Consider the following 23,177-nt stretch of genomic DNA (forward strand, 5'->3'; position numbering starts at 1 on the left):
TGATGCCTGACTGGCATCCTCTCTACTTTTCCTGCTTTGTACCGAACTGGGGTCCAGATCAGTATTTCCTAATGCCGAAACGACGGGGAAGGAGTGCTGCTGGGGCTCATGGCACCCAGAACCTGCGACTTTGGGTTCAATAGAGAGTTTTTTTAGAAGGCTACAAATGGAAATGTCATTGGAGAGCATTCTTCTGGAGACGCTGGCATGGAGTGGAGGCTTGGCTGAGCTCCCTGGGATGGACACCACACTCAGCCCCGACTATAGAGCTTCTCCCCCTCAGCCTCAGTCTCTGGACTGATCAGGACCTGGACCTGTTGTTAATTTCCAGTACAAGGTTTTTCAATACAAGATTTTATCCTAATTATTTGGATCCTTCTCTATGAAGTAAACATTTCTCAGAAAGAAAAGAGAACTGAGAAATATCTACTTCATAGAAAAGCATCCAAAAATGTATTTTTTAAAAATTTTATGTTTGCTCCCTGCAGCATGATCAGGATGCACTCAAGTTTGTGGAAGCCCCTGATCCAGAGGCCCAAGTTAAATCATCTGCGGGTTTGGATTTTATCCGCTTGGGGGACATTTTATCTATGGAATCTGAGAAGTTTCAAACATCCTTGAGGGAGTTGGTAGACTCCACTGGAGATATTTGGGAAGATCCGCAGCTTGGTGAGCAGACTAAGGGTTAGATTCATTGAGCCCATCAATCAAGTCCCGACCACTTAGCAACCCCTTTGTGACCCAATTTTCCTCTGACCCAATTCATTAACCTCTGTCCCGATCATTCTCTGATCCGCGCTTGCAAATGAGGGGGAATGGCATTCAAATATAGGCAGGCAGAGATTCACTAAAAAAAATGAGGGACTGGGCTGACCGATCAAAAATAAGCGACTGCTGAGGACCAGTCACTTAGGTCCTTTCCGACTGCCCTGCTCTTTGCCCCGATCTCCTGCGCTCTGCCCTGACACTGCTGCCCTTCCCCGTAGTGCAGGTCCGTGGTTTTAACCCGCGGGTTAAAACCACGGGCTCAAAAGTGCAGTTAAAAGGAAAACAAATTGCTGCTTTTGTAAGCATGCGCAGACCATCTACAGGCAAAGAAGATGGCCTGCGCATGCTTCAGGTTGCTCACTAGCGATCCTTGTGGTTGGAGGGGGGGAGCGTTCCTCCGATCGCCCCCATTTAAATACTGACCTATTGTGGATCAGTCGGCCTGCTGCGGATCGGGCACGATCGGCAGATTAGTGAATCTAGCCCTATAACTTTACAATTGCCAAAATTTTCCTTGACTAAAGCTTCAGAAGTAACACTAGACTCATTATGGAATTTAGTTGCAAATCTGGGGAAATCTTTGTGTCGCCAAATTCAATGTCTGGAGGAAAGAACAAAAAAGTGTGAAGAAGAATTTAAAGTAATGAAAGTTTAAAATCCCAATTTGATAAATTTAATAAAGATTTAAGTAAGATATGGCAAATGCAAGAGGTTATGATAAGATAATGTTAAATTGAGGAGAAAAATTGAATCTTTAGAAAATAACTCATAATAATAATCTATGTTTCTTGAATTTCTCTCAGGTGTTTTCAGTAACACAGAGAGATGTTGAAAAGATATTTTGTGGAAATACTTTTATTACCAGAAGACACAATTTCTCTTTTCTCTCAAGTTTATTACATACCAATTTTAAAAAAATCAAAAGGAGCAACAAAATCTTAATCAAGATGAAGCATTTCCAGATAGTTCAACTATTTTAGAAACCTAAGATAGAGAGGCAGCTAAATCTTCAACATTAGTGGCTTCGGTGGCACTGTGACTGGATAAGATGTGGATCTTAAAAGGGTTCTTTAAAAACAGACAGAATTTTGGGGCTTTAAGATCCTGATATTCCCAGATGTTTCTTGGGATACACAAAAGCGAAGCCATCAGTTTTTGCTTTTGAAACCAGGGGCTCCTTTTACAAAGGCGCGCTAAGCGTTTTAGCGTACACTTAGCGCGCACTACAATACTGCACATGCTAAATGCTAACGCCTCCATAGAGCTTGCATTCGTATTTTTCATTTAGCGTGTGCTAAAAATGGTAGCGCACCTTAGTAAAAGGAGCCCCAGGACTTACTCTTATCGGCGGAACTTTCTATTTAAAATATCCATGCAAATGTATAGGGAGATATCAATCACTGAAATATGTTTTCTTTGAACCTTCTCCCCTAACTGTTTTTCTGTCCACGAAAACGCCTTGAAGGAGTATGAAGTTTTGAGCTCTTAGAAATTAATATCTCTGTTTCCAGGCATTAGATGATGTATGTTGCTTTTTTCCTACGTACTCTAGTAATTTCCAGAAATACTCTACTTTGTGTAATCTTGGATCCAAATGGTGGACTTGAGAATGATTAGTCTATTGCTTTCCTTATTTTTTTCCTTGATATGAATTAGACTATATTATTCTTTTCTGCGCAAGTGTATTGTTTGATATAAAGAATGAAAATTGATAAATGAATTTAAAAAAAAGCAAAAAAACTTGCACTGAAAGGATAACTATGGCAAATTGTAACCTGTGATCTGTATATTAGTATGTTGTTAGGATAAAAACTTGTACTGTAATTATGGCAAATCATAACCTGTTAACTATATAATATGTATGTTTAACCTGTAACTGGTTCTGAGCTTTTTGGGGACAACAGGATAGAAAACAAAATACATTTTTTTAAAAAAATATATCGTTATTGTATTTAAAAAAAATTGTTTAGAATCTAAATGATGTCATTTATGCATTTAATGGTGAATATGCAAATAAAGAGCCTGCCTGCTTTTCTTCAGCCCCATACCTTGCTTAGCCCCTGACTTTAGAACAGAGCTTGGCTATAAAGCCAAACGTCTTGCATTGAATCAAGGCTACATTGAAGTTCTGATAGAAGTTTGTCATAATGCTGTTAATTGGACTGATTAAAGACCCGTCTTCAAAAGCTGGCCCAGACTGAGGTGTCCAGTAAACTGTGCAAAATGCAGCGTCTCCCCTCTCACATGTTCACTTAGAGATGAGACTTCTCAATGGGAAGAAAATCACACCTTAGGAGTTCATTATCCTGGCACCCTGCTCTCCTTTGAACTCTTCCCCCTCTAGCACTTCTCTTGCTCCATAAAAGGGTTCCCTCTCTTTCGAAGGCATCAGATTTGGAGAGTTCTCACTCTTGACTGCAAGGTCGCTGCAATGGCTAAGTTGCATCCACCTGTCACCGACTGCATGCTGGACTCTGATCCCGACGCTCTTTTCTCCACCTGGAAATGGAAATTCAATCCGGAGACCTGTGTGTTAAGCTTAGTCTCCTCTCCCCAGAGCCTGTCTCCCTTGTCGGATGCTTCCTTGGAATCCAGCTCTTCCCCCTCTTGCTCGGCAGTGGCGGAGGTGCCCTGCGGTAACCGGCTGGGCTACGGCTTTGTGGATTTTCCTCCCGGCCATCTGCAGAGCTCTGGTCACGACAAAAGGCACCAGAGGAGCCCCAAGCGCAGGATGTCGGTGCAGCGGAGGAGGAAAGCCAGCGAGAGGGAGAAGCTCCGGATGAGGAACCTGGCGGAAGCTCTGCTCACCCTTCGCAACTTCCTGCCTCCCATCTACAGCCAAGGAGGCAGGCCTCTCACCAAAATCCAGACTCTGAAATACACCATCAGATACATCCGGGAACTGTCAGAACTGGTGAACACCCTCAAAGAATAAGCTTCAGCAAGCCTTCATTGGACCTTGAAAACTCTTCCCCCCCCCAGGCCAAACACAATAGAAGACTTACAAAATCGCTGATTTAGTGTCTCAACAAGAAGGCTTTTTTTTTTTTCCTGTGTACTGTACAGTGACTCAAATTTTTACCTTCAGTCAAGAGAGGAGTCCTGCAAATATCAAAGCATCCTTAAGGGAAACTTTTGGACAGACTTGCACTTGTTTTACCCTTAGATTCAAACGAATATGAATTAAATCAGCTGGCCCTTTCTGTTAAGAGAAATTGCTTGGTTAATGCTCCAATGTCTTCATTGCAGAAATGGTCTGATCTCAAAGCATATTTGATGTTGAACTCTGACTCTTGTAAAAATCAATCTGTTTCTTGAGTAACTTGGTTCATGTCTGTATGTCCTTTCTTACCGTTGTATGAAAAAAAAAAAAAAATCAATCAATAAATCAGCTGGCCCAGAGACAAAATCTCAAGGAGCCAATAGTCAATTATCTGAGAAGCAGGAGAAAGTGGGGTGACGCTGCTCGAATTCCGTTCATAGCACCCCTGTGATAAACTGTGTGTGATCCTTCCTTGCCTCGGTATTAACTGCTTGTACTTTTGTGTGTAACCTGAACTGATGTGAAATATCAAAAGGATGGAATGAAAAGGATCCAACTTTTTCTGTGTAGTTTGATATTTACATATTTGCAACTGAAATAACGCAGGTTAGAAAATCTGGCCTTATTTTAAGTGACAATATCGGGTTAGTTCATTTAAGATATTATACAGTAACAAATGCCCAGGCTGACTTCTCTTAAAAGCCATGTAACAAATCTGCTGAAGTGCTTTTGACGTTCCGTTTGATAAATGTCATAGGTCCAGTTGTTCCCCGGCGGAAAGTAAGACGTTGTGTTGTAAATTTCATTACAGATTGTTTTGCCTGGATTTTATTTGACATTTAGAGGCAGTGCGGCAGAAACAACCACAGAACGTGATGTGCTGCACCAGAGAGACCACCCTTGGGGGGGCGTTATTTTTGGAAGGGAGTAAAACCAAAAAGGAGAATGATTAAGGTGGTCAGGCAAAATTTAGTGGTGTCAGTGGTCCTCCAGCTGTCAGTATTGAATGCTCACTGTTTTAGAACAGAGCTAAGGTAACAGGGAAAAAGCAGCCAAGTGCCCTGCAGGATGGAGCAGTTCTGTTGATTTCTAATTTTTTAACCTTTACATATTTAGCATGAAACCACTTCACCTTATTCATATTTTTTTTTTAAACTGACCCTTGGCTACACAAAAACAGATATGTGGTGTGCAGAAGTGTTTGAAAATGAACATTCAGTTTATTAAGAAATATTTTAGTAACACATGGACCAAATGTTTCATGCTAATATATTTTTAAATATATGAATGTTCCAACCTATATGTTAGAAAGCACAGTGAAAATTATCTTGTTAAATTGGCTGAAAATCCACGTTTGTTTTCTACTACCAGAAATAGCTGTTTAATTATATGTATGTGTGTGGGTATGTATAGATCTGTAGATATGTATTGTACTGTATATTGGTAAAAGGTTGCCTTGAAGTATGAACTTTGTATATAATTTGAAGTTTCCTTAGTCAACCAATCAATTAATTTAGCCAATAAACTTGGACCATATGAAACTACTTTTTACTTTTTTTTTGCTTGCCTTAAATGTCAGTTAAAAATGATGGGTTGCATTTAAGTCTTAAAATTTCAATTGGTGGATCAGCCCAGTGTGGTCTTTCGCTGCACTAGGTGAATTGGGACCGAGGATGCAATGGGGGGGGGGGGGGGAGGAGAGAAACTGCTTAAGGGTTTCATCCATGACAAATGATTGGAAAACTGCAGAATCCAACCTAGTGCAAGCAACCTTCCACCAACCCTTACAGCACTAGTGTTAAAGGGGCAGGTGGATAAAATGATAAGGGGAAAAATGCACTGGTGACTGTAATTACCGTTCTCTCTAAACCAGTGGTCTCAAACTCAAACCCTTTGCAGGACCACATTTTGGAGTTGTAGGTACTTGGAGGGCCTCAGAAAAAAATAGCTAAATGTCTTATTAAAGAAATGACAATTTTGCATGAGGTAAAACTCTATTGTTTATAAATCTTTCCTTTTGGCTGTCAATAATAATATTGAAATTTATAACTGGACATATGATCAAGAAACTGTTTTATTTTACTTGTGTGATTATGATAAACATACCGAGAGCCTCAGAATAGTACATGGCAGGCCGCGAGTTTGAGACCACTGCTCTAAACTGAGCATTTTGCATGCTTCCTTCTTCAGGAGAATACCCGATACAAAATAAAAGGAAAAGAAATCAAATTCCCTTTCCTTCCTTCCAACCCTCCCCCTACAGGTGCTTCTCTCTCCCTCCAACCCCTGTGGGTACTGCTCCCGCTCTCCACAACCCCCTCTCCTGCAGGTTCTTCTCTCTATCCCTCCCTCCAATTGCCCCTAGGGTGCTTCTCTCTCACCACAACAAACCCCGTTCACCCCAAGTTCTTCTCTCTATCCCTTTCTCCACAACTCCCCTCCCTTGCAGGTTCTTCTCTCCCTCCCCCAGGTACTCCTCTTTTCCTCTCTCCAACCCTCACCCTCCCCTCCAAGATAGTGCTTTTGTCACATCCCTGTTCCCCACCTACCTCCTTGCCAAAATTGAAGCTTCAAGCCAAGCAGCAGCAACAGCAAGATGAGCCTACTGCTGTTAGCCAGTGCCTGCAGCCACCTTGCTGGCGTGACTTCCTGTTCCTGGATAGGCAGACTTCTACGCCAGGCAAGCTTCTGCAGCAGACTGATGGTGTTATGTGCACCTTGCTGCTGCTGCCAGTTAGCCTGAAGCTTCAATTTCAGCAGAGGAAGGAGGTACATGGGGGAAATGGCAGCAAGTTAGGGCTTCAGCAGCATGACACTTTCTCTCTGCACATGGGAGAAAGTCATCCACCAGACTGTTCTCTAAGAAAAGGACATGTCGAGGTAAATCCAAACAGCTGGTAACCCTAGGAAAAGGCAATTAAAGTTACAGAAGTTGTTTAGAGTGCCATCCACTGGCAAATTAAACCAACTACCTGTATTTGTCTTTGCAACTTAACATATGTAAAACACCTACCCCACCCACTACCAGCAATGACAGATACATGCACCCTTATCCCCCCCCCCCACCCCACACACACACACAGGATAAACAGATTACATAAGACTCCTGCTACCTCTAGCTTTACCCCACAACTAGCAGTGGAATGTTTTTATATTTCACTCATACATTCTGCTATTACATTATTTTACTCATACTGTCATGATCTGAGAGATGTGGGTTTGACATTCAAAGTTTAGTCAAAAAAAGCACTTGCGATTCACCTAGCACTGTTGAGGTACTAGCAAGATCTATGAGCTAGATGTAATGGGCAGTGTTAGACAAGCAAAGTGGTATAGTTTATTATAATTTAATATACAGGGAGACACCAGGGTAATCTGCTATATTACTAACATTAGCTGAGCACCTGCAGATGGGATTTCTGTAAATGGGTTGGGGGTGGAGAAGAGATAAAGGCTATGTTCACAAAGCTGCCAGATCAGGTCTGGTCTGATGAATTCAGAAAACTGCAATATGCAGATGGGGGCTATCAGAGGAACACCCCCATCTGCCTGCTCGGATTGCTCTATAGCAATCCCAGCGCATGTGCAGACCATTTGTAGATTGTCTGTGCATATGCTGTCACTCTGGGGCTGGACTAGTTATCCCCCCCCCCCTTTTTCTTCTTTTTTTTTTTTTTTGAGCCCATGGTTTTAACCTGCTTCAGGTTAAAACCACAGGCTGGCACAGGGGTGGGCAGGCAGGCACAATCAAGGAGATCAGCTAGGGCTGGTGGCAAGACATGCAGCCCTGCTTGTAACCCACAGGTTAAAAACATGAGCTCACTGCAGGGCATGGCCAAAGAGAGCATGGTGAAGGAAGGAGAGTTGCAGAGCTGGGCACTTTTTGGATAGTTTCCAGGTTGGAATTTCAGGCAGAGAGCAGGACAGTCTCCCCAGCAGTCACTTCTTTTGATCAGCCAGCCCAGTCAGTGTTCCTGAAGTTTTCTTTTGTGAATCGCTTCCTTCCAATATTTGCATGCACATCCCCCCCCCCCTCATTTGCATGTGCAAATCAGTTCTGGGAGGAGTAAGGTTAGGTAATGGGAGTAGGGGTCACCAAGTGATCGGCCAGCCTGTCGGTATGTCAGGAAAAAGGGTAGTGAATCGTGTCCTTGCTGCTCTGCATGCTGATTCCCCTTGTTTGCATGCATGGACTGGATCAGATCGCTACTCAGGTCAGAGGGAAATCAGGTCACATAGGGCTCACAAACCAATCCGCAGCAGATGTAGGCTCTGAACAAGCTTGTTCACTGCCTGGGCTGCCAGGGCTCCCCTCTGCTACATCAATGGCAGAGGGAAGCAACTAAGGCAGGGGTAGGGAACTCCAGTCCTTGAAAGCCATATTCCAGTCAGGTTTTCCCCAGTGAATATGCATTGAAAGCAGTGCATGCAAATGGATCTCATGCATATTCATTGGGGAAAACATGACTGGAATACAGCTCTTGAGGACTGGAGTTCCCTACCCTTGCACTAAGGGCTAGATTCACTAAGCAAACTGATCAGTTTGCAGGCCCTATGCAACCTAATTTCCCTCTGACCTGAGTCACTAACCTGTGTAGCGATCCGATCCCAATCCATGCATGCAAATGAGGGGGAATCAGCCTGCAGCACAGGAAGGACCCGATTCACTAACCTTGTTTCCTGACACACCGACTGACTGGCTGGCTGATTCAAGACCAAGTGACTGGCGAGGACCAGTTGGTTGTGCTAAGAAACTGCTCTCTGCCCTAATTCTCCTGCTCTAGCTGCCCTGCTAAAGGTGCTATTTTTTTCCATGTCTGAGGCTCCATTCTAAGTACTGCCTGCCCTGACTTCTCTCTAGCACCCCAGCTTTCCTGCTCTTTGCCTGCCTCAACTCTCTGGTATGCCTGCCTCAACTCTCTGGTACTCCTGACTCTCCTGCCACAATCTGCTTTCTCCCTGCCTAGTGTGACCATATGGCTCTAGAAAAAAGGGGACGGATTAAGACATCTGGGTTTTACTTCCATTGAAAGCAACCAAGATGTCTGTAATGAAAGGATAGATTTTCTGTCTCTGTCTATGAAAGGACACATTTTAAGTTTTCTGTCTCTGTCCATGCTGGAAGTAATCAAATGTAGAATGTTGGGTGTTTACTCTCTTAAATGGTTTGGGAAGAGGTCATTTAATTTATGTTAACTAGGTTAGTTGTCTGAGACATGAAGGCTCAACCCCCCACAGCTCTTAACACCTTTAAGATTTAAACAATGAAGTACATATCCTGCTCACACACCCTCTCCCCTCTCTTGTCCATCCCCCTTTTCTTGTGATGGTTACCATTGATATGTAACAGATATATAAATGTTTTGCAGACTCATAATAAACCAGGCAAAAATCTCTTCAGAATACTGGCTATCTATCTTTCTTTCTGGGGGGAATTGCCTCCAGATGACAGAATGTTATTTCGGGACCTAGAAACGAATCTTGTCCGTTTCAATTTGGGGGCTACGTCCGGGATGGACTTGACATTACCAATATTTTGTGAGTATTTCTGAATTTTGAATTCTGTTCTTTAATACTCACAGGTATTGGCATCATGTTCCAACCCTTTATTTAAATTGTAGGGTTTTCGGTAAACCCGCCGCGGTTATTGTCCTTTTGGCAAGGACAAATATTAATGTGGAGTTTTCGGTAAATTCCTGCCGCGAAAATAAGCAGCTGCCATTCTTTCGGGAAGAATGAAATTAAGTGAAGACTTTTGGAAAGTCTCTATTGTGGATTTATAGAAACGTCTGCGCATTCTGTCATCTGTGCTATTCTTTGCATGCACTTTCTCGTCTATTGCTTAGATAAGATTTTATAGAGTATAAGATTATATTGTATATTATTAATGTACCTCGCTTATAAGGTAAGGTAAGCGAAAATTTCTGCATTGTTACATTGTTTGTTTTATTGAAAAAATTCCTGCATTGTGATATTGTTTTTCTAATGGGTCATAAAGACACTTAGGATTTTCCACCTCCTAGACAGATGAGACTTTGTTCGCTTCAGTAATAATAATAATAATAATAATAATAATAATAATAATAATGGTAATGGCTTTGTTCTTCTATACCACCACAATCTTGCGACTCTGGGCGGTTTGCATTTAAGAGAGCTGAACATTCAGCGATTTACAATATGTGGAGGGAGTACAGAGTACAGAGACTATTAGGAATCAAAATTACAAAATATAATGTTTGCTAAGAATTTCGGAGCTGACCTGTAAAGAAAAATCACAGCTTTCCTGGAAAAAAAAAAAAAAAAAAAAAAGGGAAAAAATTACAATGTACAGTTTGTTTAGAGATTCAGAAACAGCAAGAATTAGGATTTCAGAGAGCAATGTGAAAAAAAAACAAAAAAAAAAAAAACAAGAGTACTTGGTGAGGTTCTGTTTAGGTGACGTATCTGTCCAATAGGGTAGTTTTTATGAGTTTTCTAAAGGCATTGTAGGTCAGTTCGGCTTTATTAATGTGACTGTCTAGCCAATGTTGTGGTTTATTTGCTTGGAGCATGAAGGTTCTGTCCAGAAAGGTTTTGTATTTACAATTGGTTATGCTTGGGTTTGTAGAAACATATGCAGGAGAACTTGAATAATATTCTTGCCTCGACTGACAGCCAGTGCAGTGGTTTGTGGTGGGGATGACATGGTCATTCTTTTTTTAATCCATATATCAAGCGGACAGCTGAGTTCTGAATGATACCCAAATAAACGATATTACAATAGTCCAGGGTAGAAAGCACTAGTGATTGCACTAGTAATCTAAACGAAGGTCTTTTATATGTAGCGTTGAATTGGTAATTTTATCCGTTGGGCTTGCAAGGAAGATTTTTGTTTTTTCTGTGTTAAGTTTCAGTTTGAAGTTGCTTGTCCAATGTTCTATTTCAGTCATTATATGAGTAATGTATTTTGAGATTTCATTTGTTATGCTGTTAGGATGGAGATGTCGTCTGCATATATTGTGGCGGGGCCGGGGTTAAGCCTAGCGCTGGCAACCCAGCTCCCGCCCCAGGCGTAAGGACCAAGCGCTTCCAGGAGGATTCCCACTGGGAAACAATGAAATAATTAGTGGAGGCTGCGTTAGTGGTAAAGTTCAGCTTTTCTTTTATTTCCCTCAGTTTGCAGCACTGGGGTTCCAGCAGTCCCTCTGTGTTGAGGAGACTTGGACAAAAGCATACTTTCATACAGTCCAGCCTGCTGTCCAGGCAGAAAAGCCAAAAAATAAAACCAAAAACGTTTTCTCCTGATTTTGCTTTTTCTGTTTGAAAGATCTTTGGGAAGCTTTGGCACTGTCCCACCTGAAGCCCAGTGCCCCCGCTGCCCCGGGCTCCCAGGGTGGGGTTGGGGAGCTTTGTTACCCAGCCGTTTCGGACTGCTCTTGGTCCCCTCCCAGAGTTTCTGCTTCAGGGTTGGGAATTCTCGGGACTCTGGGTTCCGTGCGGGCTTTCGGGAGAGGTTAATTACAGGTTCTCACCTCCTTACCTATCTTCACAGGCTTTCCTCTCAGGCTCTAAGTAATTTATTCATACTAGTTCACAGTTAGACTAAAGGAGAAAGAACGCTATGGTTTCTGTCCTTGCCTCTCTGCCTTGCCCTGCCTGTTGGCTCTTAGTGATGGGCACAGGGTTACTGGGCAGTTTCCTGGGCTTAGGAATAGGGACAGCCCTTTGCAAGGCAGGGTTTAAAACCGGGTTTAAACTGCTGACAGGCACTTCCCTGTCACAATATGTATTGGATCAGGTTTGGTTTTTGCAGTGGGTGTCCTAGAGCTGATTCTGTGGCAGTCCTTGTCCTTTGTTGTAGTGACAAGCAGGCTGACTAGTTTTCAGCACTGTCTGTAGGCCAGTAGGTTTCAGGTTTGTTTGGGGAACTTACAGAAACAAAATGAAAAAGGGTAGAAATACATTTGTGTAATTATTAAAACAGACAGTCAGAAAGGCATATATTTAAAAACAAAGCAAAACAAATTATAATGAAAAAGAAAGAGAAGGATGAAAACAAAAGGGAGGAAACAAAAAATAAATGATCTAGCACTTTGTAGAGGAGATTAAGGTGAGTGAGAAAAGCAGGGAGCAAGGTCCCATTGCAGTCCTTAAGGGGACTATTGTACTCCAGATGCGTCTTTGAAAGGAAAGGCCTTCAAGCTAGTTTTAAATTTATCAAGTGATGAACTTTATTAGTATGCACGGTGCCAAGGTGTTTTAAAGAGGGAATGGATAACAGGTTTTGATAAGAAGAATGTAATGTGCGATGCAGGTTGTGGGAGATTAATAACCTGTTGATGAAATCAGGTAGACCGGAAGCTATGGTTTTATGTATCAGTAACATTATTTTATAAGTAAATCAATGATCTATGGGAAGCCAATGGGAGTTAATCAAAAGTGGTGTGACATGATCAAATTTTTGAGCTTTTAAGGTGAAATAATTTTAATGGCAGTATTCTGAATAATTTGGAGGCAATTGTCTTAAAGAGGGTCAGGATAAATTAACTTTAATTAATACAGGTGCCAGAATTAGTTTTACAGATAGAGCAAGAAAGATATGGAAATTTGTGAGATTCAAGTTTCAAGTTTATTTTTAACTTATTGAATAGCTTAATTTAATTTGCTAAGCGATTTACAAATCAAGTTTCAAGTTTCAGGTTTATTATTTTTCTTGATTAATCGCTTAATCAAATTCTAAGCGATGAACATATTAAAATATAATCAAATAAGGACAATACAATACAAAAACAAACTTTAAATAATAACATTGGGTAAAATAAATTTTCCTAAATCCTGCTCATTCCGCAGATAAATGGGAAGATCATTCCAAGTTTGAGGAGCAGTTACAGAAAAAAAATAAATTGACGTCTAGTGTTAATAATTTTAAGTGATAGAATGGTTAATAAGTTTTGCTCATTAGACCTCAGGGTTCTGTTTGAATGATAAGGAATTAAATGTTTAAATATGAATGCTGGGGTCTTATGAAGAAGAGATTTAAAAACAAGCAGACAGAGTTTGTACGTTATCCGAAATTAACTGGAAGCCAATGTGCATCTATCAAAAGGGGTGTAACATGGTCATATTTTCTAGACTTAGTGATGAGTTTAATGGATATGTTCTGACATAGGAATTTTGCAATAGATCGTATCCTACGTAATCTGTAAAATGTAGATTTAATTATAGTGCTAATATGATCATAAAAAACAAAAGGTGTACACATATGCTTATTTATAGTAAATTACATAAGCCTGACATATTGACATACAAACTAACAGATGCATAAGGAAGAAAGGGCAGAACTACAATTGTATTAATAGAGCACAAGGGAAGACGTGAATGGTGAGGGCAATAGGAATAGGGAATAAATAAATTAAAGGCGTCTTTAAAAAGGAAGCTCTTCAGATTGCTTTTAAAATGGTTTAGGTCATTTTCTTCTTCAATAATTTTTTATAATTGTTTCTAATCCTACAAGTTTATATCTTGGTGAGAAAAGTGGCACACTCACCCCTGAGATAGAAGGGAAGTCCAGAAACTAAACAGAAATTTTCCTACAGACCAAAGTGCCAGGTGCCAAGAGCTAATTCAGTGGGAGAACTAATTCAGAATGAATTTACCTACCTATTTTACTTTCAGTGATGGAATTGTTAAGTTTTTGATTAATGGATCTTAAAGAACGTGATATACTATGGGGAGTAAATAGTTATTAATGAATTGGGGTTCGTTCAAAGACAGTGTTTTAAAAAAACTAAAAGTAGGATTTTAAAGGTAATGCGATGAGTAACAGGAATCCAATGTGATTCGATTAGGACTGCAGACAGAGCTTGATAGGTGTGGAAGAGGCTTAATGAGTCTTAGTGCCCATGCAAATATGGATTCCCTACTTATTCAGACTTTCCTTTCTAACCTCCGTTCTCCTTTGCAGATTCTGGTCAAACAAATGATTTCAGAATGGCCCACTAGTTCTCGTGCATAATTTCAGATTGAAAAAAGGAGCAGTGCGGGGTTTGAACCCCCAAGCCTCAGGTTCCTTAGGCTGTAGCGCTAACCACTACGCAACACTCTCCTACGCTTTGAGATCTCTAAGCCTTGGGAAATCCTGCATTATTAGGGCCAGCTACCTACCTGGGGACCGCGCCTGTCCGCTCCTCGCGGAAGAGGGGGTCACGGGTTTTGTAGCAGGCGGGCCCCTGTCTCCGATTGAGATGGTAATAATCCATCTAGAAGTACTGGATGTTTTAATTGCGGAGACCCTGGTCACTGGCTTAATCAATGCCCATCTGGCCGGTGCCCAAAGCCGCCCTTCGGACGGACTTTGGTGCAAAGAGGGGAAACCCTGTATACCAGCTGCCCTTGTTATTGTTGACATGTTCTCCCGATAACCTGAAGTTTTTTCCCACTACAAATGAAACTGCTCAGACTATGGTGAACATTTTACTTGATGTCCCACACACATCAACAGATAATGGTCCTGCTTTCACTGCCAGAGTATGCAAAGATTTAGCTATCGCATTCCGCATTGAGTGGAAATTTCATCTCCCATATCACCCACAGAGTTTCGGCATTGTCGAACGCATGAACAGGACTATTAAAGATAAAATCTGGAAAGCCACAGCTGGCACATTTGTGATTTGGAAAAAAATTCCTTCCTATTGTTTTAGCTGAAATTAGGATGTTGCAAAATTAGAATGTGTTTTTCTTTTCTTTTTCTTAGCAGCGGTTCGGATATATGCATGCCCATCCCAGTTTTGGCACTAGGATATTTCTGGTGTTTTCCAGGGATCCTCTTTGTCACTGCAGAGATAAAGACGATCCAAAGAGACATTAGCTTTTCTAAATATGAGATGGTTATGATATGCATTTCATCTCTGTTTTGTTTTTCTATAACAATGTGTTTATTTGCAGAGTTAAATTCAGCCCTGAACACTTGACAGATGGAAGAATAATGCCGACACCTCAAAATTTGTGTTTTATGTTGTCTGTGCTATGTGGTCTGTCTCTTGTCTATTTGTTTTAGTTTAGGGGGTACCCCAGGATATATAATATTGGCCATTTCTAAAGCTAGCTCTTTTCCCCAATTTTTTAACTAGCCAAATTGCGCAATGTTCTTTTTTCCCTATAATTTGCATATGCTAAATGTAGCTTAGTTAGGGGTTATATTTTAAGAAAAGGTTTTATTCTATATCTATATTCTATGGTGCTCACTTGATATGAACCATTCAGTACACATTTCTGACATAATTTTTTAAATACATTCAGTACAGAATTATGGTCTCTCTGAATTGCCATAATAGTTATATGCAGCACACAAAAAACATATCTTTTTGAAATGTCTGATTAAGAACCTTAAGTACCTGATTATTGTCTGTCTTTTGCCATAACTATAAATGCATTAATATTGTTACATGTTGCCACATTCAGTACAGGCAACTAGTCTCTCTCTCTCTCTCTCTATGCATTCAGTACAGGCAACCTGGTTTCTCTCTCTCTACATTCAGTACAGGCAACATGGTTTCTCCTCCATTTTCTATCACACTGGAGTACAGCTGCTGAATGATATCGGGACTCTTTTCAAATCCCTCCCTGTATGCACAGACATCATTTCATCTCAAGGGTGAACACCACTAATTTCCAGTGATCCTGTGCAAACAACAGATCCTGTACAAACATCATTTCATCCCAAGTGTGCATCTCACCAGTTTAAAGAGACTGCCGGTTCCTGCTAGACTGTAATTCATCTTCCTGCACCCTGACTGCAAAGACTTTTCCACACATGCTGTACACAATGTTTCCTGTTCATCGGAGAAAGCCACCTTCCTAAGAACGCTTTGCTGTACAATTCCTCCTATTTAACCTATTCTATGGACATTTCAGACTTTACTTCATATGCTGTACATCCACTACCTCTTGGAATGGGGAATGAGACATTCCAAAAGCTGCTGAACTTTACTGAACTCCATACTTACATTGAACAACTTAAGAAAACCTCCAAAGAAGTGAATCATACTATCACTTTTGAAAATGGACAGATTGCACAAAATTTGCTCCAAGATGCTCATGTCTCAAGCTTTGGAACTTTTCTTTGAGTATTCGCCCACTGCAAACCATGTATTTAATGTTTTAATTCATCCTATCTTAACTATTCTACAAATTTTGCTATGTATTGTTATGATTCTCCTTTGCTGTAGAGTGAAACACGTGTACATTTCTTTTCTCACAAAGTTCCCTCTAGCTTTTAAGGCAGTTATACATGAATTTCCAGTATCTTCTCTGACAACTTGCTAATTTGGTTCTAATTTGGTTTTAATTTGGCATGGCCTATTGCATTACCATTACCAGGGTCAGAGATAATATTATCCCATACTTACATACTCTCTTATGACATCTTTGTATCTTTTTGCCTGGGCCTCCTGAGAAAGTTTCCTACAACCCTTATGCATGTTCACTCGCTCAACGACGGGTAAGATATGGGCATACTGGGATCCCCGCCCAGATTATGGCCTATACGACCTAAGACAGAGGTTTGAACTCATAATGGGAACTGTTCATCTTCATAGCTTGGAGGACAGCTATGATATACTGTTAGAGATTGGCAAGGCATAAGCGAGGCAAGCTGGCTAAGGGTACCACAAGTTTGCTTTCATTTCAAAGAATATGGAAGATGTCAGCATAGCCGTTGCAGGCGTTCAGCATTTTCGGTTGGCATAGCTGGTGTCACCAAAAGCCTATGGGAAATTGTATCAATCTGACTCTGGCATGGGGATGCAGATAGACCCTGAGGGCAGGAAGACGGTTTCAAGTAGTCCTGATTAAATCATGATTAGCTAAAATGTGTTAATGTATTAATCAGAAACTATTGTCCGAGGCATACTGGAAATTTAACTACAGCCTATTATTCTTTTTTGGAAATTATAGGTATGCTTCACTGTTGCAGCATTAGATTTTGCTTTAGGTGATATTTACTGGCTCTGTGGAGACCTCCGGCTCCGTATTAAACTACTCAGCCAGTAGATAGGCCAGTGCACTTTAGCTATACATAGATGAGATAGGGGTCCCAGATGAATTCAAGGCCCGAGACCAGGTTAAGGCTAGGTTTGAGTCCCTTATTACTATCAATAAGAATGTTGAACTTAGACCTTCTTATTGTTATAATCTTTATTATTATCTGCACTCTTGTTGCTTATATAATTTTTAGACTGTTCCTGTGCTGTTTGACTCATTGCAGCCCCTAAAACCCCTCCTCAAGAGACATATCTAGAATATCTCTCCCTCCACGCTCATGCTGTGCATTTATGACGTCATTTTCATGACGTAAGAGGGGATTGTAATGAAAGGATAGATTTTCTGTCTCTGTCTATGAAAGGACACATTTTAAGTTTTCTGTCTCTGTCCATGCTGGAAGTAATCAAATGTAGAATGTTGGGTGTTTACTCTCTTAAATGGTTTGGGAAGAGGTCATTTAATTTATGTTAACTAGGTTAGTTGTCTGAGACATGAAGGCTCAACCCCCCACAGCTCTTAACACCTTTAAGATTTAAACAATGAAGTACATATCCTGCTCACACACCCTCTCCCCTCTCTTGTCCATCCCCCTTTTCTTGTGATGGTTACCATTGATATGTAACAGATATATAAATGTTTTGCAGACTCATAATAAACCAGGCAAAAATCTCTTCAGAATACTGGCTATCTATCTTTCTTTCTGGGGGGAATTGCCTCCAGATGACAGAATGTTATTTCGGGACCTAGAAACGAATCTTGTCCGTTTCAATGTCTCAATCTGTTCTCCTTACTTCCATTGCTTTCAATGGAAGTAAAACCCGGATCTCAATCTGTCCCCTTTTTTCTGGACTATTAACATATAAAGGAACAAAAACTACTTCAAACGTCTTTTAACATTCAATGGTGCTCAGATTCCAAGATGGAGGTTTAAAGTACTCAATAGGGGCATACAGCCCGTGAGAAACTTTTTTCTGGAGCCATATGGTCACACTATCCCTGCTCCAACTCTCTGGCTCCCCAGCTCTCTGCTGTGACTTGTTCTCTCTGGCTCCACCACTACCTGCTCTCTTGCTACCCTTTCCTGCATCATGAACCTGTGGTTTGAACCCATGGGTTAAAATCATGGACTCACCTGGGGGGGAAGGGCATCAGAGAGCAAGAGTCAGGGCCAGTAAACAAACAAAAATCAAGCTAGACAGCAAACATGTGCAGACCATCTACAAGCAAAATAGATGGTCTGTGCATGAGTCAGGATTGCTACTTAGCAATCCAGGTCAGCAGATGGGGCGTGCCTCTGATCACCCCCATTTGAATGTTCTTGGGTTCCTGAATCAATTGGATCGGACACAGATCAGTCACAATTGGGCAAGTTAGTGAATCTAGCCCTAAGTGTCTGCACAGTAGTCAAAACAAGATCATAAAATAGGCCAAATTAAGAGGTAGTTGTAGATTAAGACAGTTCTTGTTTCAACCCTGTCCTCTAACTTCACCAAGCCTGTCAGATTTTTAGGATATACACAAGTTATATATGAAAGATTAACACACAAAGGAGGCACTTAATGCACATTTCTCAGCTGCATAGTTGTGGGTAGCCTGAAAATGCAACTGGATAAGGATGCCTCAAGGACTGTCTTCAGGCAACACTTGGCTCTTTTTATAGGATAGCAGCTGACAGACTAATGCTACATCAAAGGAGTTGCTAAGAATTTAGCACACACTTACTTTCCATTGATCAATACTCTTCCTGGGCTTTCAAAGCACAAATAAGAAAAACAATCACGATTTGCACCCATCTTCTATTAAAACAGAAGTATCCAACTTTAATTGTGGAAGGCCAGAACTCTGGTCATCAGTGCAGGATTTCTCCAGTGAAGATGCTCTGTGTGTGCATGTATTGTCACAATTGTATACAGACCATAAGGAGGTGCTCCCAGCCTTGGAGTCATGGTCTGCAAACTTTCCCTTCTGGCAGTGCTGAGGTTGGGCCTTCCTTTCTGCCAGCCAGGTTGATGGAATTGATGTACCTCCCCATGATGGCTACCTCCAAAAACAGCCACAGCAGTGCGATTGAGTTGTTAGAAGCAGCGCTCTGAACAGATTGCCTGTATCCTGATGACAGAAATGCCCTGGGAAAGTAGGCCAGACAGCCTGTTCACAGCAACTGCTTCTAACAGCCCTGCTGCAGTGGTGGGGGTGGGAGAGCTGGCATTAGGTGTGGCCAAACAGGACAGCTACTTAGGCCTTAAGGCTCAGGGGGCCCTGTGGCCCAGTAGGTCTTCCCCCTTCTCTCCACCGTGGTCCATTGTCACCCTAAGTCTGCTAAAAAAAAATGTACCAGTCTCAGTGATTCAGAAACATTGCACAAGGCTACCCTTCTTCTGCTGCAATCCACGTAGCTGGAACTAGGACATTACATCATTGGAAATGGACCACAGCAGCCAAAGCAGGGAGATCCATGGGCAATGTTTCTGAATCATTGCTAAGGCCAGCTGATTGTGCAGCAAAGCAGAAGGTGAGGGTGACATCAGACAGGTGAGGAGAGAAGGGGAGATATACTGGGCCTTGGAATCTTCCTGGACTAACTTTTTGTTATTTAAAGGATAAAGGGGGGGGATGATATTAAAAGAAGTGCCAGATTTGGGCTTGCGGGGAGAGCTTATGGGGCTGGAAAGAGATGGTGGGGAATGATCTGAAGGGAAAGAAGTTAGACCTGAGGTGGGGGGATATGGATACTTAAAGGGAGAACAGTTGGAAAAGGAGAGAAGTTGGACCTGGGGCTGGGATGCAGCATCTCTTTTTTTCCCCCTCCATCTCAGTGCTCAGCAACATGCTGAGAGGAACAACAGAAGAGAGCAACATGTTGGACCATGGAGAGAGATGGACCCATGGGAGAGCTGTGAAAAGAAGATGCTAGAGGATAGAGAGAAATGGACAGGGAGATATAGCCTGACCACTGGAGAGAGGGGGAGTCTGAAAGTGGTGAGCCTTGTGGACGAGCTCAAAAGGGAAAAAAGATGAGTGAGAGAACAGCGAGTATAGTGGTAGAAATGTGGTAATGGGGAGTTGATGGATGGGAAATAGGAGAGCTAGGGACTGAGAGAGATGGAGAATTGAGAGGCAGTTCAAAATTTAAAAAGAAGGGTGAGAAAGGGCATGAATGAGTGGACAGAGGCAAAAAAGAAAAAGGTCAAGAAAGCTGAAAGGGAACAATCAATACATTGGAGACAGGCATAAGTAACTAATAATAATAACTATTTTTTCTATACCGCCATAGTAGGGAATAGAACAAGAGACGAGGAGAAAAAAAATGGACAGCAGACACAGGAAAAAGAATTAGAAGATAGACAAAAATCAGAAAACAAAACTGGGATCAAGATGGAGAAACAATGTCCAGACAAGGTAGAAAAAATTTTCTTTTGAATTTGACTGGAATGTTAGCTTCACAATTAATTTTGTATTGTATTCAGTGACAGTCATATACAGCTGATTTGGGGAGGAACTGGAGCCCCAAATTAGTGGATGGGCACCAAAGTTTCTCTCCATCTGAGTGCAATATAAATATACTTGAACTAATGGAGATTCCCAAGTGAGAGACCAGAAATGTTGGATAATGCAGTGGAAGGGAAGGTACAGAGATTGAAGATGGTGAGAAAGAAAGTCAAATGGACAGGAGACCCAAATAGAAACCAGTGGATTATCACCAAAGTTTCTCCACACCCGAGTGCAATATAAATATACTTGAGCTAATAGGGATTCCCAAGTGAGACAGGTAACAAATGTTGGATAATGTAGTGGAAGGAAGGTAAATTTCTCCTGCCGCGATCCCCTAAACCCTCTGCAATGTTCTCTGGCAGGAGGGATGCCTAGTCCCTCCTGCTGACTTCCCCCCCCCCCCCCGAGTGTTCACCCACACCTGGACCCCCCCCAACCCCATCTGGAACCTCACCCCACCCCCACTAAGCTGGTTTAGTTGGCTGGCCGGCCCACCTTCAAAGGAATGGTTGGATGCACCAGGGAGGAGGCTAAGGGCCTCATTGGCCCTAGCCAAGGTGCTTAAGGCTCCTCCTGTAGGGGGCTGCTGGAATGTTAGACCCATTTCCCAGTACATTCTGGGATGCACTGGGAGTGATTTAAGATTCCAATTGGCCAGATCCCATAGGCCACCCCCCATAAGACTGACTTAAAATTATTCTTTAAAAAATAAATAAATTATGCCCGTGATCATTGTGGGGGTGGGATGGTTCCACGATTCTCTAACCAGTGTTAGACAGATGCCGGTTAGAGAATTGTGCTTTTAGGCAAAGGACTTGTCCCTCCCATGTCTAAAAGGTCTTGTTTTGAGCATTTGGGGTCTGGGCGATTAAAATCCTGAATGTACAGAAGGCAATCCTCAAAACACACACACACACACATGGGGGCCTAGGGCCTTAGGCCAAAAAAGGGGGGACTTTTTTTTAATGCCCCTCTAAGTGTTCAAAATATCTCCACAGACAAGCTATCCAAACCACTTAATGCTAGGTGGCACTGGACATTTAGGTGAAACCATTGCAAGAAGCCCTAAAAGGATTCAAGACAAAGTTAGACAAGTTCCTGCTAAACCAGAACGTACATGGGTAAGGCTAGACTCAGTTAGGGCACTGGTCTTTGACCTGGGGGCCGCCATGGGAGCTGACTCCTGGGCATGATGGACCACTGGTCTGACCCAGCAGCAGCAATTCTTATATTCTTATGAATGCTGTAGCAAAATTCTTTATAATTATTTCACCATTTCTAAAGTAGTATGGTCCAGTTGGTTTAAAGCATGATCCTAAAGATTAATCTCCTATTAGCTCAGAAGGCAAGCAGGTAAAATTTTTCATTGTAAAATTAATCTATTGCTTTTTATATTTAGATACAGGATTATACATTTGCATCCTATTCAGCAAATCCAAGTTGGGTTTACCTCTAACAATTGTCATTGAAGAAAATAAAAAGTAGTTATCAGTACCCATATACATACCCATAGCCTTAAGCCAAGAGACCCTCAACCTGCCTCATGTTCAAAACATTTGAACTACCACATTTACTCCAATGGAATTTGGTTCAAACTAATTTGAGAGAAAAGATGCAAGCAATCCCCATTGTAACTTAAATCTTTTATTGCTGCCGATTATACATATGTTTTGTTAAAATAGAGGCTGCTTTTCTGGATCAGGTTTTCAGTCAACTGCAAAACAGAATATATAAAAGTTAAAAAAAAAAAAAAAGTTAACTTGCATAACAGTTTCTCAAAAATTTCCTCCTCCTCCTAGTACCTGATTTGGTTATCCTATCATTTTGCTCTGTTCCATCCACCACTAGTAAGATGGCACCAGATGATACATGGCCAGACAAATAATGCATTTCAGTGCTGCGACCTAAAGGAGGTAAACATCCATGATAAAACAGACAAGCATATTTACCTAGCAGGTCAAGAATATTAAAAAAAACCTGAGTAAATGCTATTTCAGTTTGCGAGCATAATTCGTTCCAGAAGCATGCTTGTAATCCAAAATGCTTGTATATCAAAGCAAAGTTCCACTGACTATACATCTCTCCTCCCTCCCCCCCCCCCCCCCGACAACCCAAATCCCTTCCAAAACTTCTCCCACTGCTGTCCTCCACTTTGATACCCCACCCCCAGGCCACAGGCGCTACTCTTTCCCTTTGCAACCATCAGTACAGCTGTCCACCTTCTCCCCTGTGTGCCGGTGCTGAAAGTGCCTGCCGCTGGTTCCATGCTGGGCTGCTGCAGGGCCTTGAGCATCTGCACATGCTCAAGGCCTTCTGGCTCTCACCTGGGGGGGGAGGGGAGGGGGACAGCAGTACCGATGGTTGTGAAGGGAGGGAGCAGTGCTGGTAGCCTCAGGGGAGAAGCAAAGCCGGTTTCTGGAGTGGCAGCTTGCTTAGTCAATGCTCGGTTTGCAAGTTAGTTTGCTTGAGTGTTTTGCTTGTCTTGGAAACACTTGCAAACCATGTTAACTTGCAAACGAGATTCGACTACTTTTGTACCCCATTCCTCCCAATGAACTATTTTGAATTTTGATAAGTTACGTCTAGGCGCTTGCTAGGTTTTCATGCTGATGGAAATAAAATGCGCTACACTTGAGAAATTGCACATCTCTTGAAAGCCAGAATTTTGTGAGGTGTTTTAGTCAAACAAATTTTCTAGGCTCCTAATAAAATGCAAGCCTTACCAAATCTCTGCTTGTCAGGAATACATATTCTTGTACAGAGCAGGTCCATCGATGGGTCTCTGCCATCACATATCACCACACTGCAGTGGAAGTATATCTACAAAGATAGGCAACTTGCTACTTAAGTTTTA

At 41.7% G+C, this 23,177-nt stretch overlaps 2 protein-coding genes across 2 annotated transcripts in view; one reads left to right on the forward strand and one right to left on the reverse strand.

The window, feature by feature from the left end:
- The first annotated feature begins 2,795 nt into the window (after positions 1–2,795).
- MSGN1 (mesogenin 1) lies at positions 2,796–5,329 on the forward strand. Its single transcript, XM_033935513.1, has one exon. It carries the CDS (start codon positions 3,200–3,202, stop codon positions 3,701–3,703), a length of 504 nt encoding a protein of 167 aa, XP_033791404.1. The 5' UTR covers positions 2,796–3,199; the 3' UTR covers positions 3,704–5,329.
- Positions 5,330–21,947: 16,618 nt separating this feature from the next.
- Positions 21,948–23,177, reverse strand: part of LOC117356459 (zona pellucida sperm-binding protein 2-like) — a 43,814-nt gene continuing 42,584 nt past the window's right edge. Inside the window, exons 20-22 of the mRNA XM_033935687.1 lie at positions 23,047–23,143; positions 22,126–22,227; positions 21,948–22,037 (exon numbers count right to left, since the gene is read on the reverse strand). Of these exons, the coding sequence (XP_033791578.1) occupies positions 22,030–22,037; positions 22,126–22,227; positions 23,047–23,143 (207 nt within the window). The 3' untranslated portion in view covers positions 21,948–22,029. The remainder of the gene's footprint in view (positions 22,038–22,125; positions 22,228–23,046; positions 23,144–23,177) is intronic.

Source organism: Geotrypetes seraphini, chromosome 3, assembly GCF_902459505.1.
Source record: "Geotrypetes seraphini chromosome 3, aGeoSer1.1, whole genome shotgun sequence".
Taxonomy (NCBI): Eukaryota; Metazoa; Chordata; class Amphibia; order Gymnophiona; family Dermophiidae; genus Geotrypetes; species Geotrypetes seraphini.